The sequence below is a fragment of the Brienomyrus brachyistius genome, chromosome 21 (assembly GCF_023856365.1).
Source record: "Brienomyrus brachyistius isolate T26 chromosome 21, BBRACH_0.4, whole genome shotgun sequence".
Taxonomy (NCBI): Eukaryota; Metazoa; Chordata; class Actinopteri; order Osteoglossiformes; family Mormyridae; genus Brienomyrus; species Brienomyrus brachyistius.
This window is the reverse complement of record NC_064553.1, coordinates 6792261-6809339: the sequence shown is the minus strand read 5'-3', so window position 1 is coordinate 6809339 and position 17079 is coordinate 6792261. Positions and strand designations below refer to the sequence as shown.

The 17079-nt window shown below is 43.2% G+C and overlaps 1 protein-coding gene across 1 annotated transcript; it reads right to left on the bottom strand.

Moving 5' to 3' along the window:
* Positions 1 to 10103: 10103 nt before the first annotated feature.
* LOC125716708 (actin-related protein 2/3 complex subunit 5-like) lies at positions 10104 to 14085 on the bottom strand. Its single transcript, XM_048989331.1, has 4 exons — positions 13809 to 14085; positions 13099 to 13171; positions 12841 to 13017; positions 10104 to 12561 (listed from the first exon to the last, which is right to left on the bottom strand). Exons 1-4 carry the CDS (start codon positions 13946 to 13948, stop codon positions 12499 to 12501), a joined length of 453 nt encoding a protein of 150 aa, XP_048845288.1. The 5' UTR covers positions 13949 to 14085; the 3' UTR covers positions 10104 to 12498.
* Positions 14086 to 17079: the final 2994 nt, after the last annotated feature.

The following is a 17079-nucleotide window of genomic DNA, read 5'->3' as shown; positions in this document are numbered from 1 at the left end:
GTTACCGAGAAACAGCCCATGGCATTAAGATGCACGTCACAGCACCGTAATGGCCGCAGATGGCAATGAAAGCGGTCTCTCTGGTGAGCACTCCCGGGACCGAAGGGGATTTTCAGTCAGGCCGAAAAACGCCCGGTAGTCAGGGATTGGCCGTGACAGCACCGGGGAGACGTGCAGAAAGGCTCTGAAGTCTCTATTCCCATGGGTGGCCACTGAGCAGCTCCATGCCTGATAACACGGCTGCTTATTTTAAACCCATTAAAATAACTACACCCGTTTTGGTAGAAGTTTTAAAGAGGAATGAGTTATGTGAGGTTATCAGTTTTTATATATTTCACTGTAGCTGGATCCAATTGGTCATAAACACTAGTAGAGAAAAATGTTTCATATTGGAACGGCAACAATTTGCGGAAAGCGATCTGCCGGAATAGCAGGTATGATGACCAATTCTGTAATACAACCCCAAACTATGAAAGTAACTGAAATGTCCGTTTCATTACTCTTATACGGTGAATAAAGCCAAAAATACAGTGAAAGCGTCCAAAAATATCAATCTGCATACTTTTTTTTAAAAAAAAATCAGGCTTCTTAAAATGATAGACTTGCAAAATTCAAGTTCATATAAAATACGTTTCCGTATTTAAAAGGGGGGATTCCTGGATATTTACTTAAATAATGTGGATTTTAAGTGCCACCTGGATAAATATTAGAGCTGCCGAAGTTAAAATGACCTTTTCATGTATCCCGTGGAAGTTCAGTGGATGTTGCTTTATTTTTGTTTCGCTAATGAAACCATGACTTATGAACTAGTCTCAAGTGAATAATTTACAAGATGTACAGATTTCGAGCCTCGTCAGGGGAAAAAAACACTCGATGATTTTACCTGAGAACCGGTAACGTTTTCAGAAGCCGTGTTTGCAGTGGTGGCCGCGTCATGGAAAGCAGAGGGCCAGTCAGTATTCCATGTATTTGTATGTAGGAATGATGCATCAGACTGTGACCACAGAGGTGTCTTAATAAGCCCTCATGGTCACTCAACCTCCTCTTTCCCACAAGGATACACGTTTGTAGTGGAGTCGTGATTTTCTGCAGCTCCGAAGTCTTAAATATTGAATAAACCATGACGTTCTTCGGAAGTGGAATTTAATTTTACATTGCTATATTTATTTACCCAGTTCATTGAGCAGGAGTGCCGATATAAACATAACATAAACAAAGCATTCAGTAGCATATTCTTACTTTGCATTTAAAATACAAAATATTTACTGTTTTATCATTTCAATAACATGAATGAAGGTTTACTTGTCCCCTCCAAACCACCAAATCTGTTAATTTTAAGGAACTATTGGAATGATGAAATTCCTGATCCATATATATAAAAAAAATGCTTAACATCAATCAAGCTTATATTTACTGATGTCTTACACATACAGCTAGCTAGAGAGTAACATTAGTCATTAACTAATCGGACCGGCTCATCACAGACAGATCATTTGTTATTAACGATTGCATAAAATAAAAACACAGGTGAAGTACATTTGTATTCCTTTGGATTCATGCTGTTGAGTTAAAGTTTAGAGGGGTTAAGTTCATAGTTCCCAAGACGTCATGTGGTTTCCACCAGCAAAATGCCCTAAGATCCAGGAGAAAGGAGGAATAGTGAATAGTGTCCCAGTCTGTATATGGACTCGGAACTGAGTAATACCAAACACAACAATGATGACGCAGGCGAGGAACTCAATCTCAATGTGTCTTTATATCCGTATTTGATTCATTTTTATGTGACATGGTTTAACTGGTCCATGAATTATCAACTCAAAGTTCTTTCTTGGTTCTTTTATCAGTTTCCTCATCCTTAGTTTTGATACTGTCTACCAAAGGATTCCCCTGCTGGGAAGAAGAGCCCAAAGATGAAGTATACTTTGAAAAAGACACTACATTTATAATAAAAAAACTCAAAACATGGCTTTTCAGTGGTGCAATAGAAGCCCAGTAAAGCTTCTGTTTGGGTGCATAAGATTAGCACCTAAACCCACTGTTGCTGTTTGCCTGACGACTGTATTTCTGTTTTGACAACAGAATCAAAGGGCATAGCCTCCTACTAGCCACAAAATATTATTGTTATTGCCTTCTAAAAAGACTATTATGGGCTTTTTCACAGTAGCTAATAGGGGCCACATCCGATTCCAGTGACAAAATTAGCTTTTGCATAATTCTTGCTGTATTTACATGTAAACTGGTGTGGAAAAGTCACACTGAAAACAGTGCAGCACAGTGGAAAAGATACTGGTCAGACCCAGCGGCAACTCTAGGATCTGATCTTTGGGGGTGTTTAGGCCCCCTGAAGTTCCTGGGTCAGCCTCGGTTAAATGTGCTGGGGGGGGGGGGGGGGGAGGCACAGTAATATTTGGTGAGAAAGGAGTACATAATGTATGCAAAAATATGGGCCAATTTGCAAAATGGTTTAAGAAAATAAATTTTCAGGGGGGCTGATGAGACAAAAATCTAAATCGTGTCTAGAACCGTCTACAGCCAGTCGTACAAGTTTTTTGACCGGAAACTGAAAGCTACGCCGCACGCACAGAGCAAGATCGGGATTTAAACCAGGCATGTAGTGGAATAACTGGCTATACTCTGTCACCCCCTCAAACTTGGCTGTAAAGCTGGTCATCCTCATGGATTTAAATGCAGCATCTGACTCAACATCGTAATAAGCGATCGATTATCGTGGAGGCGCTAGATTTTTACGTTAATCTGTTATTTAATCTTGATTGTATAAGACCTGAATGTGTTTTCTGGATGTTATCTCATGGTGGCAGACACACGCATAGATTTCTGATCTGTGCCAAGTAGCAGAATCTTCGAGCCTCAGTATTAAAGTATGTTACTGTGTCAGACTCGGGGGGGGGGGGGGGGGGGTGGACAAGGACAAGGATGCACTTCAAAATCAGCAGCATCGTTCCCACATAGATCTTACGAAAATATGAGAATCACTTCCCGATCGTGTTCAGTCATACTTCCTGAAATGCACTAAATTTCAGTTCATATTAAGGTAATTTCAAGGCAAATCTAGTTCATATCTGGAAGCTATAGTCCATTTCCCCTGTGACCAGGCTGGTATATAGGATGTATACAAATGGTTAATTTTGATTTTGTCATTCATCCAAACCGTATTTGCACAAAACATACAGCAGGCTTCAACCATTTTATCAGATGTTGATATGTTGTCCTTCTGAACCATGCGGGCCTGTTGCATAACCCAGACACGTGAAACGGACTGAAGCGTCGGAACAGCATGACCCGTGCAGTGTAATCAGCTGTATTTCTCTTTTCACTGATGCCGACCTTTAACATTTCTCCATACGCTTCTACGCCTGTTTTGTCCGCCTTCCTAGACCAGTACGTGGTAGCGAGCCACAGAACAGTCCAAGCCTGCACACCTATGCATTCTCACCAAACCAGTACTTCCACGCCTGTCTGTCTTTGTGAACACGGCATTCCGTCACACACTCTTGATTGTTACACTGGTTCTTTTCGGTCGGAACGGTTCTGTACTATTGCTAATACGTCTTGTATTTTCCGCAGTACACGCTTAGCACTTTTAATTGTGACTTAGCTAGTTATTATTAGATAGCGACTATGACTCAGTTGCATGATCAGCGAAGGCAGGGGTCACTGCATGCCTGACACCAATCTGATACGAATGCACAGGCCTCCAAGAATAGAAGGGGAGCCTTTGCTTTGGCTCTGGAGTCCTAACGGGAATCTGGCTCTCAGCCGCTACCACCTACATCAGCCTAGTGAAGAAAAACAGTAGTTGGCATATAATGATTATTTTACAATCTGTACTGTCTTTAAAAATATTACGCATGAGGGTGTCAGCCACCATCTCACAGGAGGAAGACCTTGAGGTCATAATGGGACTGTAATCTTTGCAGCCCCCCCCCCCCAGCACCACCGCCACCACACACCCCATCCCCATCTCATTACAGCGGCTTCATTCGTTATGTTCCAGCTGCCATGTCATTCTTGGATGACAAATGTGAAAACCGCTGATGCTTTTTGATGATGATTGACCTAATATCTATGGGGGGGGGGGGGCGGGGGGTGTGCATTCTGTAACATCCTAGGCCATGCCACGATAGCCTAGGATATGATGATCATAAAGGCGCAAAGTCCACAGTCCAATGACCGAGACACTGATAAAGGAGTGTAATGCACAGCATGCTGGAACAGAAGAGCAACTGCCTGTATCTGCGTTGAGGAGCGGACAAAGTTATGTACCGATTCCCATTTAACCGTCACGAAGCCATTTTCCTTTGATGAGATCAGCTCAGAAGATAAAGGCAAAGTAAGTCCACGAACAATGGACGAAAATCCACAGCAGCGCTCCATTCAAAGTCCCGGTCACACACTACCCCATCGGCCAACCTCGCCCTCATAAAAATCCATGCTTGACAACAACAAACACTAACGTACTTGTGTGACACAAACCATGGCTTCTTGGAAACGATGCACCTCCAGGTAATAATTTGAGCACAGACTAACAGAAATGGCTTAGGCTTTTCTTTGTTCGAGTTAAAGATCGTACTGTATAATCTCTTTCTTAGTTAATGGTCAGTATAATTACCCTATCGGGTTGCTGTCGACCCCCCGCAGGCAAAAAATGGCCCATTTGATGAGGAGGATTAGGACTTTTTTGTTGCCATTATTGGTTGACCAACTGGCCCAGGCCTGCCTCTTGAATTATGTATTTTTTTCTGTAGATCTGGCCTATTCTCATATTACTGGTCACCTGCAGGCAAACTCAGAACCGGTCAAAGCGAGTTCAGCCCACAGTCCCTGTGTCGCTCCTGTAACTATTTCCCACCTCTTTGTCTCCTGTGTTCTGTCCTTCCACCTCTTCTTTTCCCTCCCCTGCTCTGTCTGTCCACCTCCCCCCACGGGGTTCCTGCCATTGTTTGTCCCGAGTTATGGCTCTTGGCGACCTCCAGCATCCCTTGTGTTCAGGAGAGTGTGAGCGGCGGGAAAAGGACACGAGTTGGCGTATGACCCCGGCTGGGATCCAGGAAAGCAGGTGGCACTTTAGCGAACGTGCTGAAGCCTGCAACGAAACGATCACCAATTCCAGTTCCACGCTGTCATCACCGGGGACAACCGTTAAAGATCTAAACTCGCAACTATGCTGTTTTCGTTTGTAATTCTAGGAGTGGTCTTTCAATGGAACTGGGCAGCATGCCCTTGAACTGAACCATTTCAGCTATACTTCACTGCAAAACAGTAATCTTTGGATAAACATCTATTATACAGTTAGATAAACACTTTCAAATCCAAGGTCTTTCTGTAGTGTCAGACCTTAGCTTCCTTTATTGGGGCTGCACATCAGAACGAGGGCTCCTTCCACGCAACTCCTTACTTCTTTATTTAGAATTTCCTTTTAAAAATAGTTCTAATGCTTTTACCCAAAGCGACTTACAATGGAGTGAGAGGATTTTTTGTTTTTGAACGCATGCAGCTTGGGATTCGAATTTACAATTTTTACATAGGTAGCACAATGCTCGACCTGGTGAGCTACAAATACCTACAACTCACACAATCTGAAATCTTGCACATTAATATTCACATGCCACATTAAATAAGGTAACATACATGCTGATGATTATGCAATCCATCCATGCTCTATGAGTGCAGGGTAATACTGGGTTTGGATCCCATTCTACGAACTACAGGACACAAGGCAGGGGACTCCCTGGACAGGCTGATAAATATTTGAGTACTTTATAAGTATAACATTACGCAGTCGTGGAAGTGATTCTAAAGTATTAGGAAAATTAATTAACTTGCTTTGTAGCTGCTGCAGTGACCTTCTGTCTGTTGACCTTCATGCATCTGAAGGTATTTATCACAACACAAAATACCCCAACGGATTTGCCCATCTCCGCGGAGCAGCTGTAGACGTCTGGCACAAAACAAAGTCTGTCGCGAAGACCAGCTGGATTGTTTCCTGTAACGCGCACAGGCGTCACACTCCAGGCTCTGAAGAAGCGAGAAGCTAAGCCCTGCTCAGCGTAGCCCCAAAAACACACATCCTTCTTCTGGCTCAGACCGTGACCGAACGGCTGAGACGGTCTTCCATTTGTCGCCATCGGATCAAACATGACTTTCAAATTCTAATCTAAACATGTGCTGTGTCACTTGCACTTATACTTTCGCTTCCCCAGGATCCCACAAACAGCATTATGCCATTTGAACTCAGAAGCTCGGTCCCTTGAATATTTTTACTATAGAGATTTGAAAGATTGAAAGTCGTATCAATTCAGAATTAGTGAAAATCAGAAGTTCTTACATTCTGATTCTAGAACAATCCACACTGACTCAAACACATGAAACTGTTATACAGCAACACAGCCATTCCTTCCAACTGAAGATTAAACATAATTTCATGTATTTAATACCAGTTTTTCCCCTCATGTTAAGGGGCAATGTGCATCTCAGTTGGTTAAGTATCTCTCTTTTCAAATTCCATTCCCAGCAGAGTAAGCATAACACCGCTGAGCTCTTGAGCAAGGGTTATACACCCAACTGCTTCATGCTTTCTGCATGCTACTTGACCTTGCGTCTAACCCCAAACATTGTCTGTCACGGACCTCAAAGTTGGCCTTGTAAAAACCCGGGAATTCCTATGTACCTTGTAAATAATGGTAAATGGCATGCATCTTTCTCCTTAGCCATCTTCCTGCCTGCCTTCTGTTTGTGAGGTTCTGCAGTTTGCATAGATATGTGCTCGCATGTGTACACTTGCATCAGGTCAGGTGGATGCAGGGGGGGGGGGGGTCAGATTGGGTTATTGTGCTGGAGGTCACCGCCAGTTCTCACAGAGCAACCACTTCCTGTTTGGAATAGCAGGGGAAGATCTCCACTCCGCCAAAGGCCGCGCAGAGGTGGCCTTCAAAGGGCGACGGGAAGAGGCAGAGCTCTTCACAGACACCCGTGCTTACGTGACGACTCTCCCCACCTTGTGCCGGAGAACTTTCCTCCAAGCTTTCACCACGAAAATAGCACCTCTCTCTTTCCAAGCTCCCACACTGTAGTCACTGTAAAAAAAGTCATTTCTGTCATGCATTCCTGCAAGGGAGAATCTATTAAATCGAGTCTAAACAGAGGATTTTCAAACAAACAACGGAAGAGTGAATTCATTTCCAAGGTACTCTTAGGAACACGGAATCTGTCTGTTGTTGTGGGTCTTCTCTAGGTATTTGGGCAAAGATGGCAAAGCCACCAGGCTGCCAAGGGGGCACCACCCGCTCGGAACTCTGCCGTTATTCCAGCGACTGACATCTGCATAGTCCTTGTGGAAAACACAGTCTCACTCTGCTCCTGTTTTGCTCCTTGGCTCTGATCTCACCAGCAGAGTGACAAGATCAAGCTCCTCTCCCACTAACATTCCAATGGACGTAAACAAGGAGGAGAGCTGGTGAAATGTGGCCGATAAGGGAGAGCCTCGCCTTACGTGGCGGTCTTCAGTTCGTGCAGATGTACCACTTTCTTGTTTTATGGTTTATTGCTTCCCGGTACGGGGTGTTTTGATTCCTTTTACATAACCGAGGCAGAGTTATCGCTCCCTCCGCCGTGAGAAAACTGAAAAGGAGAGCGTTAAGACAAAACACTCTGTTCTGGGAGCAGTTTCAAGCCACAGATGGGCGGATCCATGCGGGGGAGGGGGGTTTGGACCACTTTGTGTGTCGTCTGTTTCCATGCCTTTCACTTTGTTTACAAACAAATGCTGTTACAGAGGGAATGGGGGGGACATGAAGGAAAAGGTTTGTTCATATTTTCTCCTCATAGGCTGCATGGATGCTTCCTGCATAGGGTCTGATGTTGCTCTAGAGGGCAGGTCCTGAAAGCTTCACATTAAGGGAAAGCCCCTGGGTATTATGGGTATGCTTGTGTGTGCTGACAAGCAACCATGAATAAGCCGGTGGCATGTGAAAGGTGCATAACAGGGGGCTGCTGGGAAGGGAACACAGCCATATGGGCTGATGCGCATCATCGGGACACAAAGGATGACTTTGGGCAGATTAAATGGGGTCTGATCCAGGGATCTGGAGCATTCAGTAATTGAGTCTCGGGGGCTTGGTGTGGCCCCATCAGGGTGCTGATTTCATGAGGCTTATTCCCAGTGACCATGTCACAGCAACTTCATGCCAAGTCAGTGACCCCTGACCCCTAACCAGAGAGAAAAGACCAATCACACCCTTTGTAAGTGCAAAAATAACATGACCAGGCTAATTCCTTACACTCATTCATAAACATAAAAGGTGGTGGTGGGCCAGCTGGGGGGGCTCCCCTGGGCTGCCCTTTGTCACCGAATCTGTTCATAATTTTTATGGACAGAATTTCTCGGCGTAGCCAGGGGGCAGAGGGGGTCCGGCTCACGGAGCCTAGGATCTTGTCTTTGCTCTTTGCGGATGACGTGGTCCCGTTGGCATCGTCGGTCGGTGACCTGCAGCATGCACTGGGGCTGTTTGCAGCTGCGTGTGAGGCAGTTAGGGTGAGAATCAGCACCTGCAAGTCTGAGGTCTTGGATCTGGACCGGAAAAGCGTGGATTGCCCGCTCCGGGTGGGGAGGGAGTTGCTGCCCCAAGCGGAGCAGTTTAAGTACCTCGAAGTCTCACGAGTGAGAGAAGAAGGGATCAGGAGGTGGACAGACAGATTGGTGCAGCGCTGGCAGTAATGTGGACAATGTACCGTTCTGTCGTGGCGAAGAGGGAGCTGAGCTGGAAGGCAAAGTTTTCGATATACCAGTCGATACGTTATTAGCCAGAAATGAGTTTCCTCAGTAGGGTGTCTGGGCACAGCCTTAGAGAGAGGGTGAGGAGCTCAGACATTGTGGAGGGGCTCAAAGGAGAGCCACCACTCCTCTGCATCCAAAGGAACCAGCTGAGATGCTTCGGGCTTCTATCTAGGATGCCTTCTGGGCCCCGGGGCTGGCCTAGGAACGCATTGGCATTCCCCCGGAGGAGCTGAAGGAGGTGGCTGCTGAGAGGGAGGTCTGGGCATCCCTACTTAGCCTGCTACCCCTGCGACCTGACCCCGGATAAGTGTAGGAAAATGGAAGGATGGACAGAACAATAATAATAGTAATATAACAACTACGACCATGACAAATGTTTTTGGCATTAATAGCCCCACAGTGAACCCCTTCATAGTTCGTGATCAAAGCCAGGCACCTACAGCGGCCGGGGCTGTGTTGCCCTTGTGGTTCGGGAAGATGTGACCGGAAAGAAAGATCTGCGAAAAGAATAACGATCTATGATTCAGTCCTCGCCCAGTGTCTTAGTAAATAATGTGTCAGATAGACCTGACTGCCGTGCTTTTTTATTCTGTGCGTATCCCGCGCTAAACGCCAAAAATCAAGATATTTTAAATTTTGGCCTGATTATTTTCTCTTATATAACTTACGTATTTTCCGCTTATGAATTAGCGATCAATGGTTCAAGAAAAAAAATCTGTTTGCAAAATTAAATACCAATTCAAATATCCACGAGTCTAACTTTCATTACTATCATACAATATAGTTTGTAATTTGCTTATGCAAGGCTTACAATTAAACTGATAAGTACGAAATACCAGGCAATGGCAAACGATTACACACCGTAGTCTTTTCCTTAATAATACCTTCTAGGTAAACAAGCTTTGAACTCCACAAATTAGTTACACAGCTCCATCTTGTGGCACTGACTGCATATTTGACTTTGGGGATTAGCATGACACTGCTATTTACAATTGCACATGTTATTCAGTAAAAATACTGGATGATTTACGAGGTGGCATGACGTGTACGTCCACGTGTTCTGCGATGGAACCCTGTAACCCTGTCCAGAATACACTGCAGTACCATAATCTTTCTATTTTGGATAGAATCAACTAGTTTAATTAAGTGCATGACAATTGATCACAACTGTAACATATGAAAGTCATTATATAGGAATTGTTTACAAAAATCCAGGCTGTTTTAAATGAACACAGTGCCCCTTGATTTCTGAGCTGGGGTCAATGTGACACAGGGGACGAAAATATATAAAACAAGACAATTCAACAACTATGTACATACACTTTAATTTTTCCCAAAATCACGTACAATAATTTTTTATAAGGCATTTTGTACACATCTTAGGGCTGTTCCTCCAGCATTCAAGAGTAATTCCCAACATTGCATACATTTTCACATTTCTGTGAAACGTTACAATTTTATATGCTTATATATATATATGCGTATATAAAATCAATGTTTTTAAAATTGAAAAATAAAAAAGGTGGACTGCCGATTAAAGGGCACATAGAAATGCTAACACAGCTAGACAAACTGGTTTCAGGGCAAAATCGGGGATCCTGCAGATCCAAGGAACGAGAGCAGAGTATCACCACACGTAAACCACCAGCAGCCAAGACGGCTTTCACTAGAGCAGACCGCAACTTTACAGGCCTACAGGCAACGATCGCTTTGATCACGTACGGCCATTAAAGGGGAAAATACCACACACTATGTCTAGCTGTCTTAAACCCTATGGCAGGGGTAGGGAACCTGATCCATGGGGAGCCGGTGCGGGTTTTTGGGATGGCCTCTCAATCAGCCAATAACAGTGGACTCCAAGGACTGGAGTTGAGAATCGCTGCTTTATTATTGGCTGATTGAGAGGCCATCCCAAAAACCCGCACCGGCTCTCCATGGATCACGTTCCCTACCCCTGCCCTATGGCCTAAAGCAGGGCTGCCCAAGTCCGGTCCTGGGGGGCCGGAATCCAGCACAGATTGAAGATTTCCCTGCTCAAACACCTTAATCAGTCAATTACCGAGTTTAGTAGGTGTGTTTGATCAGGGAAATCTGCAAACTGTGTTGGATTCCGGCCCTCTAGAGGGACCCGGAGATAAAGGTTCTTGTTCTTCATAGCTTTGCCCATGGAATGAAGGCGGTTCACCACAAAAGTATCATATAGTCAGCAATGCTAGGAAATCAGAATTTACGGCTTATTTCCTGCAAGTTTCATGGTCACAGTGAAAGTTATTCCATAGCAGAGGCATGTCAGCCTGACTTCGGGTTATTATTTGCAGGGAAAAAAAAGAAATATTTTAAGGTATGACGTAAAATCAAATAAAGAAATTGCTTTAATTTTATTCTTCAGAACAGCTCATAGGACAACCGTACAAAATCGAAGCACAGATGAATGGAGAAGATGACTGCAGAAAGGGCCCAGATTGGGGAAACAGGAAAGATGTGGAATAGGTGATTCAAGCAGGATATTAAAGGAAAAAAAGGTTAAAGATTTCAAGTTAGACCAATAGAACATTTACAGTCCAATCAGTTGGTTTCTAGGTAAATTAGAAAATCTGTGTATTGCACCATTAATTTCTACTACAACAAATGTACAAAATATCCTTATTATTCTTTTTTCTTTAAAAAATACATACACCCACTTTACTATATTTGCTATGATATTTTTGGTCCCAAAACACTGTCTGATGGTCAAGGAGAAGTTGTTCAACCTAAGTGTGTCGTTGATAGACCATCATGTAATACTGAACAGCTTGGTTCTGCGGCTCAAAGTGAAAACACAGATCACTCCAAGTGACAGATCAGAGGGCCTTTCGCAGGGACGCCGTTTCAGGACCGAGATCAACATCAACGGCAGGCAAAGGTTCTGACGTTTACAGCGCAACTGTGCAGGTTCACCGGATGAAAAAAAAAGTTGCAGTAAATTTAAGACGGCAAGCGTAATCAATCACCAGCCCTCCATCCTTCCGTTTCCTCAGACCACATGGTGACATTATTCCAGAGCAATAAACTGGGATTTAAAATTTTTTTTTAAGTGATCGGGGGATGTAAAGACGAGAGGTACCGTGATATCACCACCTCATGTTTCAGGGAACAGAAAAGGAAGACATTTCCAAATCAAAAACACTATTTGGTTAACACTAGGCAAAAAAGAAAATCCCCAATAATTCAGCTGTGGAGAAGATTCTGGTCTGGTCATTAAGTCAACTGTAATTTCTAGTGCCCAAGGAATTTCAGAAGTTGAGATTAAACTGGTACATAACTGGAGGCTCTAGGGCGGTTATTTACAGAGTAATACTTCTGGCCCACATCTCCTACTGTAAAAGAAAGAGAATTTAAGGTACTCTGTCAAAGAACCTTAGGTTCTTCATTGCAGATCTATTTCAATATGAATGGAGAACCACCAGCATGAACTGCTGGAAGCCTGGTACCACAACCCCTGCACAGAACCGAGTCAACATGAAGGATTCATGGAGGTACAGGTGGACAAAGAGAGAGGGGGTTAATAGAAACAAAAGACGATTCTGGAAGCAGAGAGAATGTCACAAGCAAGGAGAACAAAGGAACGAGAATGGACAGAATAGCTGTGATAGGTGGCCAGGTTCCGTGGTGGTGGGGGGGGGGGGGGCCCGTCCGGCAATGCATGGGAAACCCTGTCAGTCCCGTCAGACCGTCCTCCTAGCGGTTAAGACTCGCACGATGGAGCCCACGCCTCCTGCCGACAGAGCCTGGAGACAGACAGATCTCATTAACATGCTGCGCTGGGACCCGAAAGAGCCATTAACGACTAGACCATCTGCTGCCGCCTTTAGCTAATTATATCCAGAAGGTGGCATGGGAGTTAAGGACACAAAGTCAGGACCAGAAAGCCACCAACTCAAGTCCCAGGAAAGGTCAAGCTATAAATTACTTCTGTGCAAAATTAATATTGATATAACTATTTACAACAACAACATAGTTTTCTATTCAGTCCTCTTAAACGGCACAAAGGCATCAGGAAATTTCACCTTTTCATGCCACTGCAGCAAGATGGCGCTACTGTTCTCAGACGGCCTTTCGAAGCCCTTGTAGATATATTTCATTAGGAGATCGATGCCGTTCTTGTCCAGCGTCTGGACTGCCTTCTCAATATCGCTGCTCTTGAAGGAGCTGAGCACTTTCAGAACCAGCACCTCTGCGCGGTCCTGCACAAACAAGCCAGGGCGTAAAATGTTTGCCTGGAAGATCTCACTAGGAAACATGTAAGACTACAGAAAGACTCTCACCTTCACGTTCTGGTTCTTCGTGTTGATCGGTGGGTTCTTCAGAACAGCCTGTAGAGCACCCATCAAATTCCCCGTGAAATGGAGGTTAAGCGGAAAATACCAGGCAGAAGCAACATGCCTTTGGCATGCTGCAAAATCCCAGCACCGAGGGCGCGATCATCCCAACTTCAGAAAAATTGATTAGGTGAACATCTCACTTTCCTTTCAAGACATCTTTGGTCTAACACACTATTGCCAAATATAACCATAGCCCTACACTTCATGTGCAGGAACTGAAGCCTGTTCTCTGTTAAACGTTTCCACCTGATACGTAGAAATATTCCATTTTGCTTACGCATATCCCGAATCTCGGTACCAAGTGTGACCTGCAAATGTGCATTTCAGCACTCTTCAACAATTAAACAGAACTAACCATCCATGGAATCCACGCCAACCAACAACACGGAGGTTGCAATACGAGTCTTGCGTTTATACTCACAAGTCCAAGGTAGCTAATTGCGTTCATCTAGCACTATTTTCATTTCTTTGTTTAAATCTCGTTCTTGAGTCTTACAACCACACCCATGCCCGTTCCGGACACTCCTCGCAAAGGAAGTTTGTTGTTGAAAAACGGAGGACCTTAAATGGTCAAAAAGACTGTATGAGCACCGCGGATTTACTATTACTGCGATATGCAGATCAGTTTTATTTTTTAACGTATTAAAGGATATTGTCTTATCAGAGAGTCGACTTCTGCCTCATCTGGACCTAACTGATTCTCTCCGCCATCCTCCTCATCGACAAACTTGTTCTCGTCGTACTCGTCCACGTCGACCTTCCTGAAACGATCGGACACGGTGTTCTTTGACATTGTGCGAAATATTTAGCTGATTTTTTTGCCGAAACAGAATTTTGTTGCAACCACGGCCTATAAACGCATTCAATGAACCCTCTGTCGTCCGCTTCCTTCTTCCCCCCTCCGATAATTTACTTCCGCAATCCAGCCTCCCCACTGGCGCCAGTGCAGTACTGCATCTACCACTAACCTTACTTTCTTTTTTAAAATCAAAATCATCGATCACTCCTGCATAGTTTTCCTCTACATCGTTAACTATTTAGTATACTCGAAACAATAATGGATTAGCACGCATTCATGTCAAGTGCCTTGGAGAATGAAGGCGCTATATAAAAATAAACAAAATAAAAAATATTACCCTGTACCCCATAAAATAACGAACTGATCAAAGTCAAAGAAAACTCTATCGTCATCTCAGCTATATACACATTTTTACAGTTTACAAAAAAGACACACAAAATACGCATATATTAATAATACGTAAATATAAACTCTAAACAAGAAATACAAATTTGCAATTTAGTATAAAGGATATTTTTGATATTCAGATATTGTGCAAATGTTACATCATCAGCCAAAGTGGAAGACAAATAGATGCAATACACATACATCTATGAATATAATGAATATATGTATATAATGAGGCTGTGGTTGGTACCAAATATAAATAAGATTGCATTAAGAAATTAAAATGTATTGCACAAAATAAAAAAAAATAAAAAAATCTGTATAGCACAAGCGACAGTAGAAAATGGATGACTTTGAATTCAGTGTGTGGTTTTACATGTCGAACACTTACTACGCAGAATATTTGTAGACTTCCTACAATTGGACAGCAGGTGGCGCTGTAGATCTAGAATTAAATGGTTATTCTGTATATATCAGGCTCGATAAATCCTTTTAAACAATTTTAAGTTACTGTCGAATTTGTACAGTTTTAAGTTACTGTCGAATTTGTAAAGTTTTAAGTAACTGCCAGATTTGGCCTATTACATTAGGTGTGGACGTTCTCAACATTTTTGATCTTTTTGTTAATCTATTTCCCCAAAGTTTCCCAAAGTGTCAAAAACTGTATCTATTTTTGTTTCAGCTAATACGCCTATTTCATTTCCACATGGGCATGTTGCAATTCACAAGTAGGAAATTTGTCTTTTTCCTGTTTCTGTAGTTTCACGTAAATCATGTCCTACATGTTTGCACTTTTTTACTGATCAGTGTGGATAATGGCGGCAGTATATTTGCCCATAATTGAGCTTTCCGTATGTCTGCCTACATGTATGGAAGAGAGAAATTGTAAGGACTGCAAAGCCCATTATTCCTACAGCTACAGCCCAGTCAGTGCAACAGGACGACAGCCGCATGTGACCAGGTGTCTAGGCGTTGGAATGTTTGGCTCCCGCGCAGTTACCACCACTGACTTAAATGATCTTTTGTTACCGACAATTATACGTATCTCCAATTATTTTATTTGCGAGGCTTATTTGCAGATATGACCATGAGGTGACGCATATAAAAACGTGTATTCGGTGAATAAAAAAAATCTGCTCTGGTGGGGAAAATATCAAATGCCTCAAAGGAACACTTAAAACTAATTTAAACATTTCCTCATCTTTAATGTCTAGACAAGCTGGTGGCAAGCAAGCAAGCTCATTACATAATATGATCCATTTTATTCTGAAATGTTTGCTGAAAAATCTTTTCAGGTGCGCGAGCGTTTAGGTTTGGCTTGGCGGTGGCGCCAGGAAATGTGCTTGGGAAAATAACCGAACTATGAATGTACAAGCTGGTTAATATCTCATGCTGGGAATCAGAAAGTAAGATTTCCTGAATAAAAAGGGTGGCCTTTTACAGTCTTCGGATTACAAAATAATAAAGAAAAATATATAATTATAGCTATTGATGTAGACTAATTCATTCTGAAAACATTTTTTTTTTAATTCACGCTAATCATTTCTGCTGTTACAAAAATAAACGGTGCGTAAGTTAACAGGTATTTAATCAGAAAATCAAAAAAAAAAAAGTCCGCTATCCAAAACACATCTGAAAACACCAGTCAGCAAAGTTATATCCAGGAAATTCACAGTATTCTAGGGCAAACCACAGTCATTCAGCAAACAGAAATAGGTCAAGGACGTAATACAGCCACGCACGTAATACCTCAAGTGGGTTCTGGTAATTACAGTACATATGTTTAAAAAATGGCTTCTAGGCATATAAAACCGATGGGTCTAAACTGGAACCGGGTAAGTTAAATATTCAGGTGAGGCTGAGTAGATGAAAACAGGGCCAAGCATGCAGAGTTGGTCAACCTGTTTTTGAATACCGGTCTAGTTCTGGAGAACTAAGAAATCCTCGTGTGACTTATATATAATTAGATAATTAGAAAAGATGCTGTCGAAATGACAACAACATATTCCCTGAACAGCCCCATCACCCCCGGCCCCTGTCTAGTCCCTACTCCTTCCACACCCCCAACCTCTACAAGTTACAGAATTGCTGAATGGGTCAACTGGAAATCTGAAAGCACTGAATGTTTTTTTTTTCTCCTTAATCGTCACACGTAACTCTGAGACCATGCCTATTCATTTGTGGCATATTCCACTTGCTGATTTAGCAAAACATTTCCCCCCACCAATTAGGTGGTTAACTGCATTTCTTTGTGTATGCTTTAAGTGCTAAAAACAATATAGGCATGGTTGGAAATCTCATTTATATTATATTCTTTCAATATATTTATACGCCCTCATTTGCGCAATTACCAAGTTTTATTTGTGACGCAACACAGCATATCCGCTCTGTAGCAGACACACCAATATTATAACCAAGGAACCACCATGGGTATCACTTCATTTGACGGGGCACAAATATAGTATTATGATATTACGTATGTAATGGTCATGAGCTATGGCTAGTGACCGAAAGAACGAGATCGCAAATACAAGCGGCCGAAATGAGTTTGGTCCGCAGGGTGGCTGGGCTCTCCCTTAGAGATAGGGTTAGGAACTCGGTCATTTGGGAGAGTCCCCGGGGAAGACCCAGGACACACTGGAGAGACTATGTGGGAACGCCTCGGGATTCCCCTGGAGGAGCTGGATGAAGTGGCCGGGGAGAGGGAAGTCTGGGTTTCCCTACTGAGACTGCTGCCC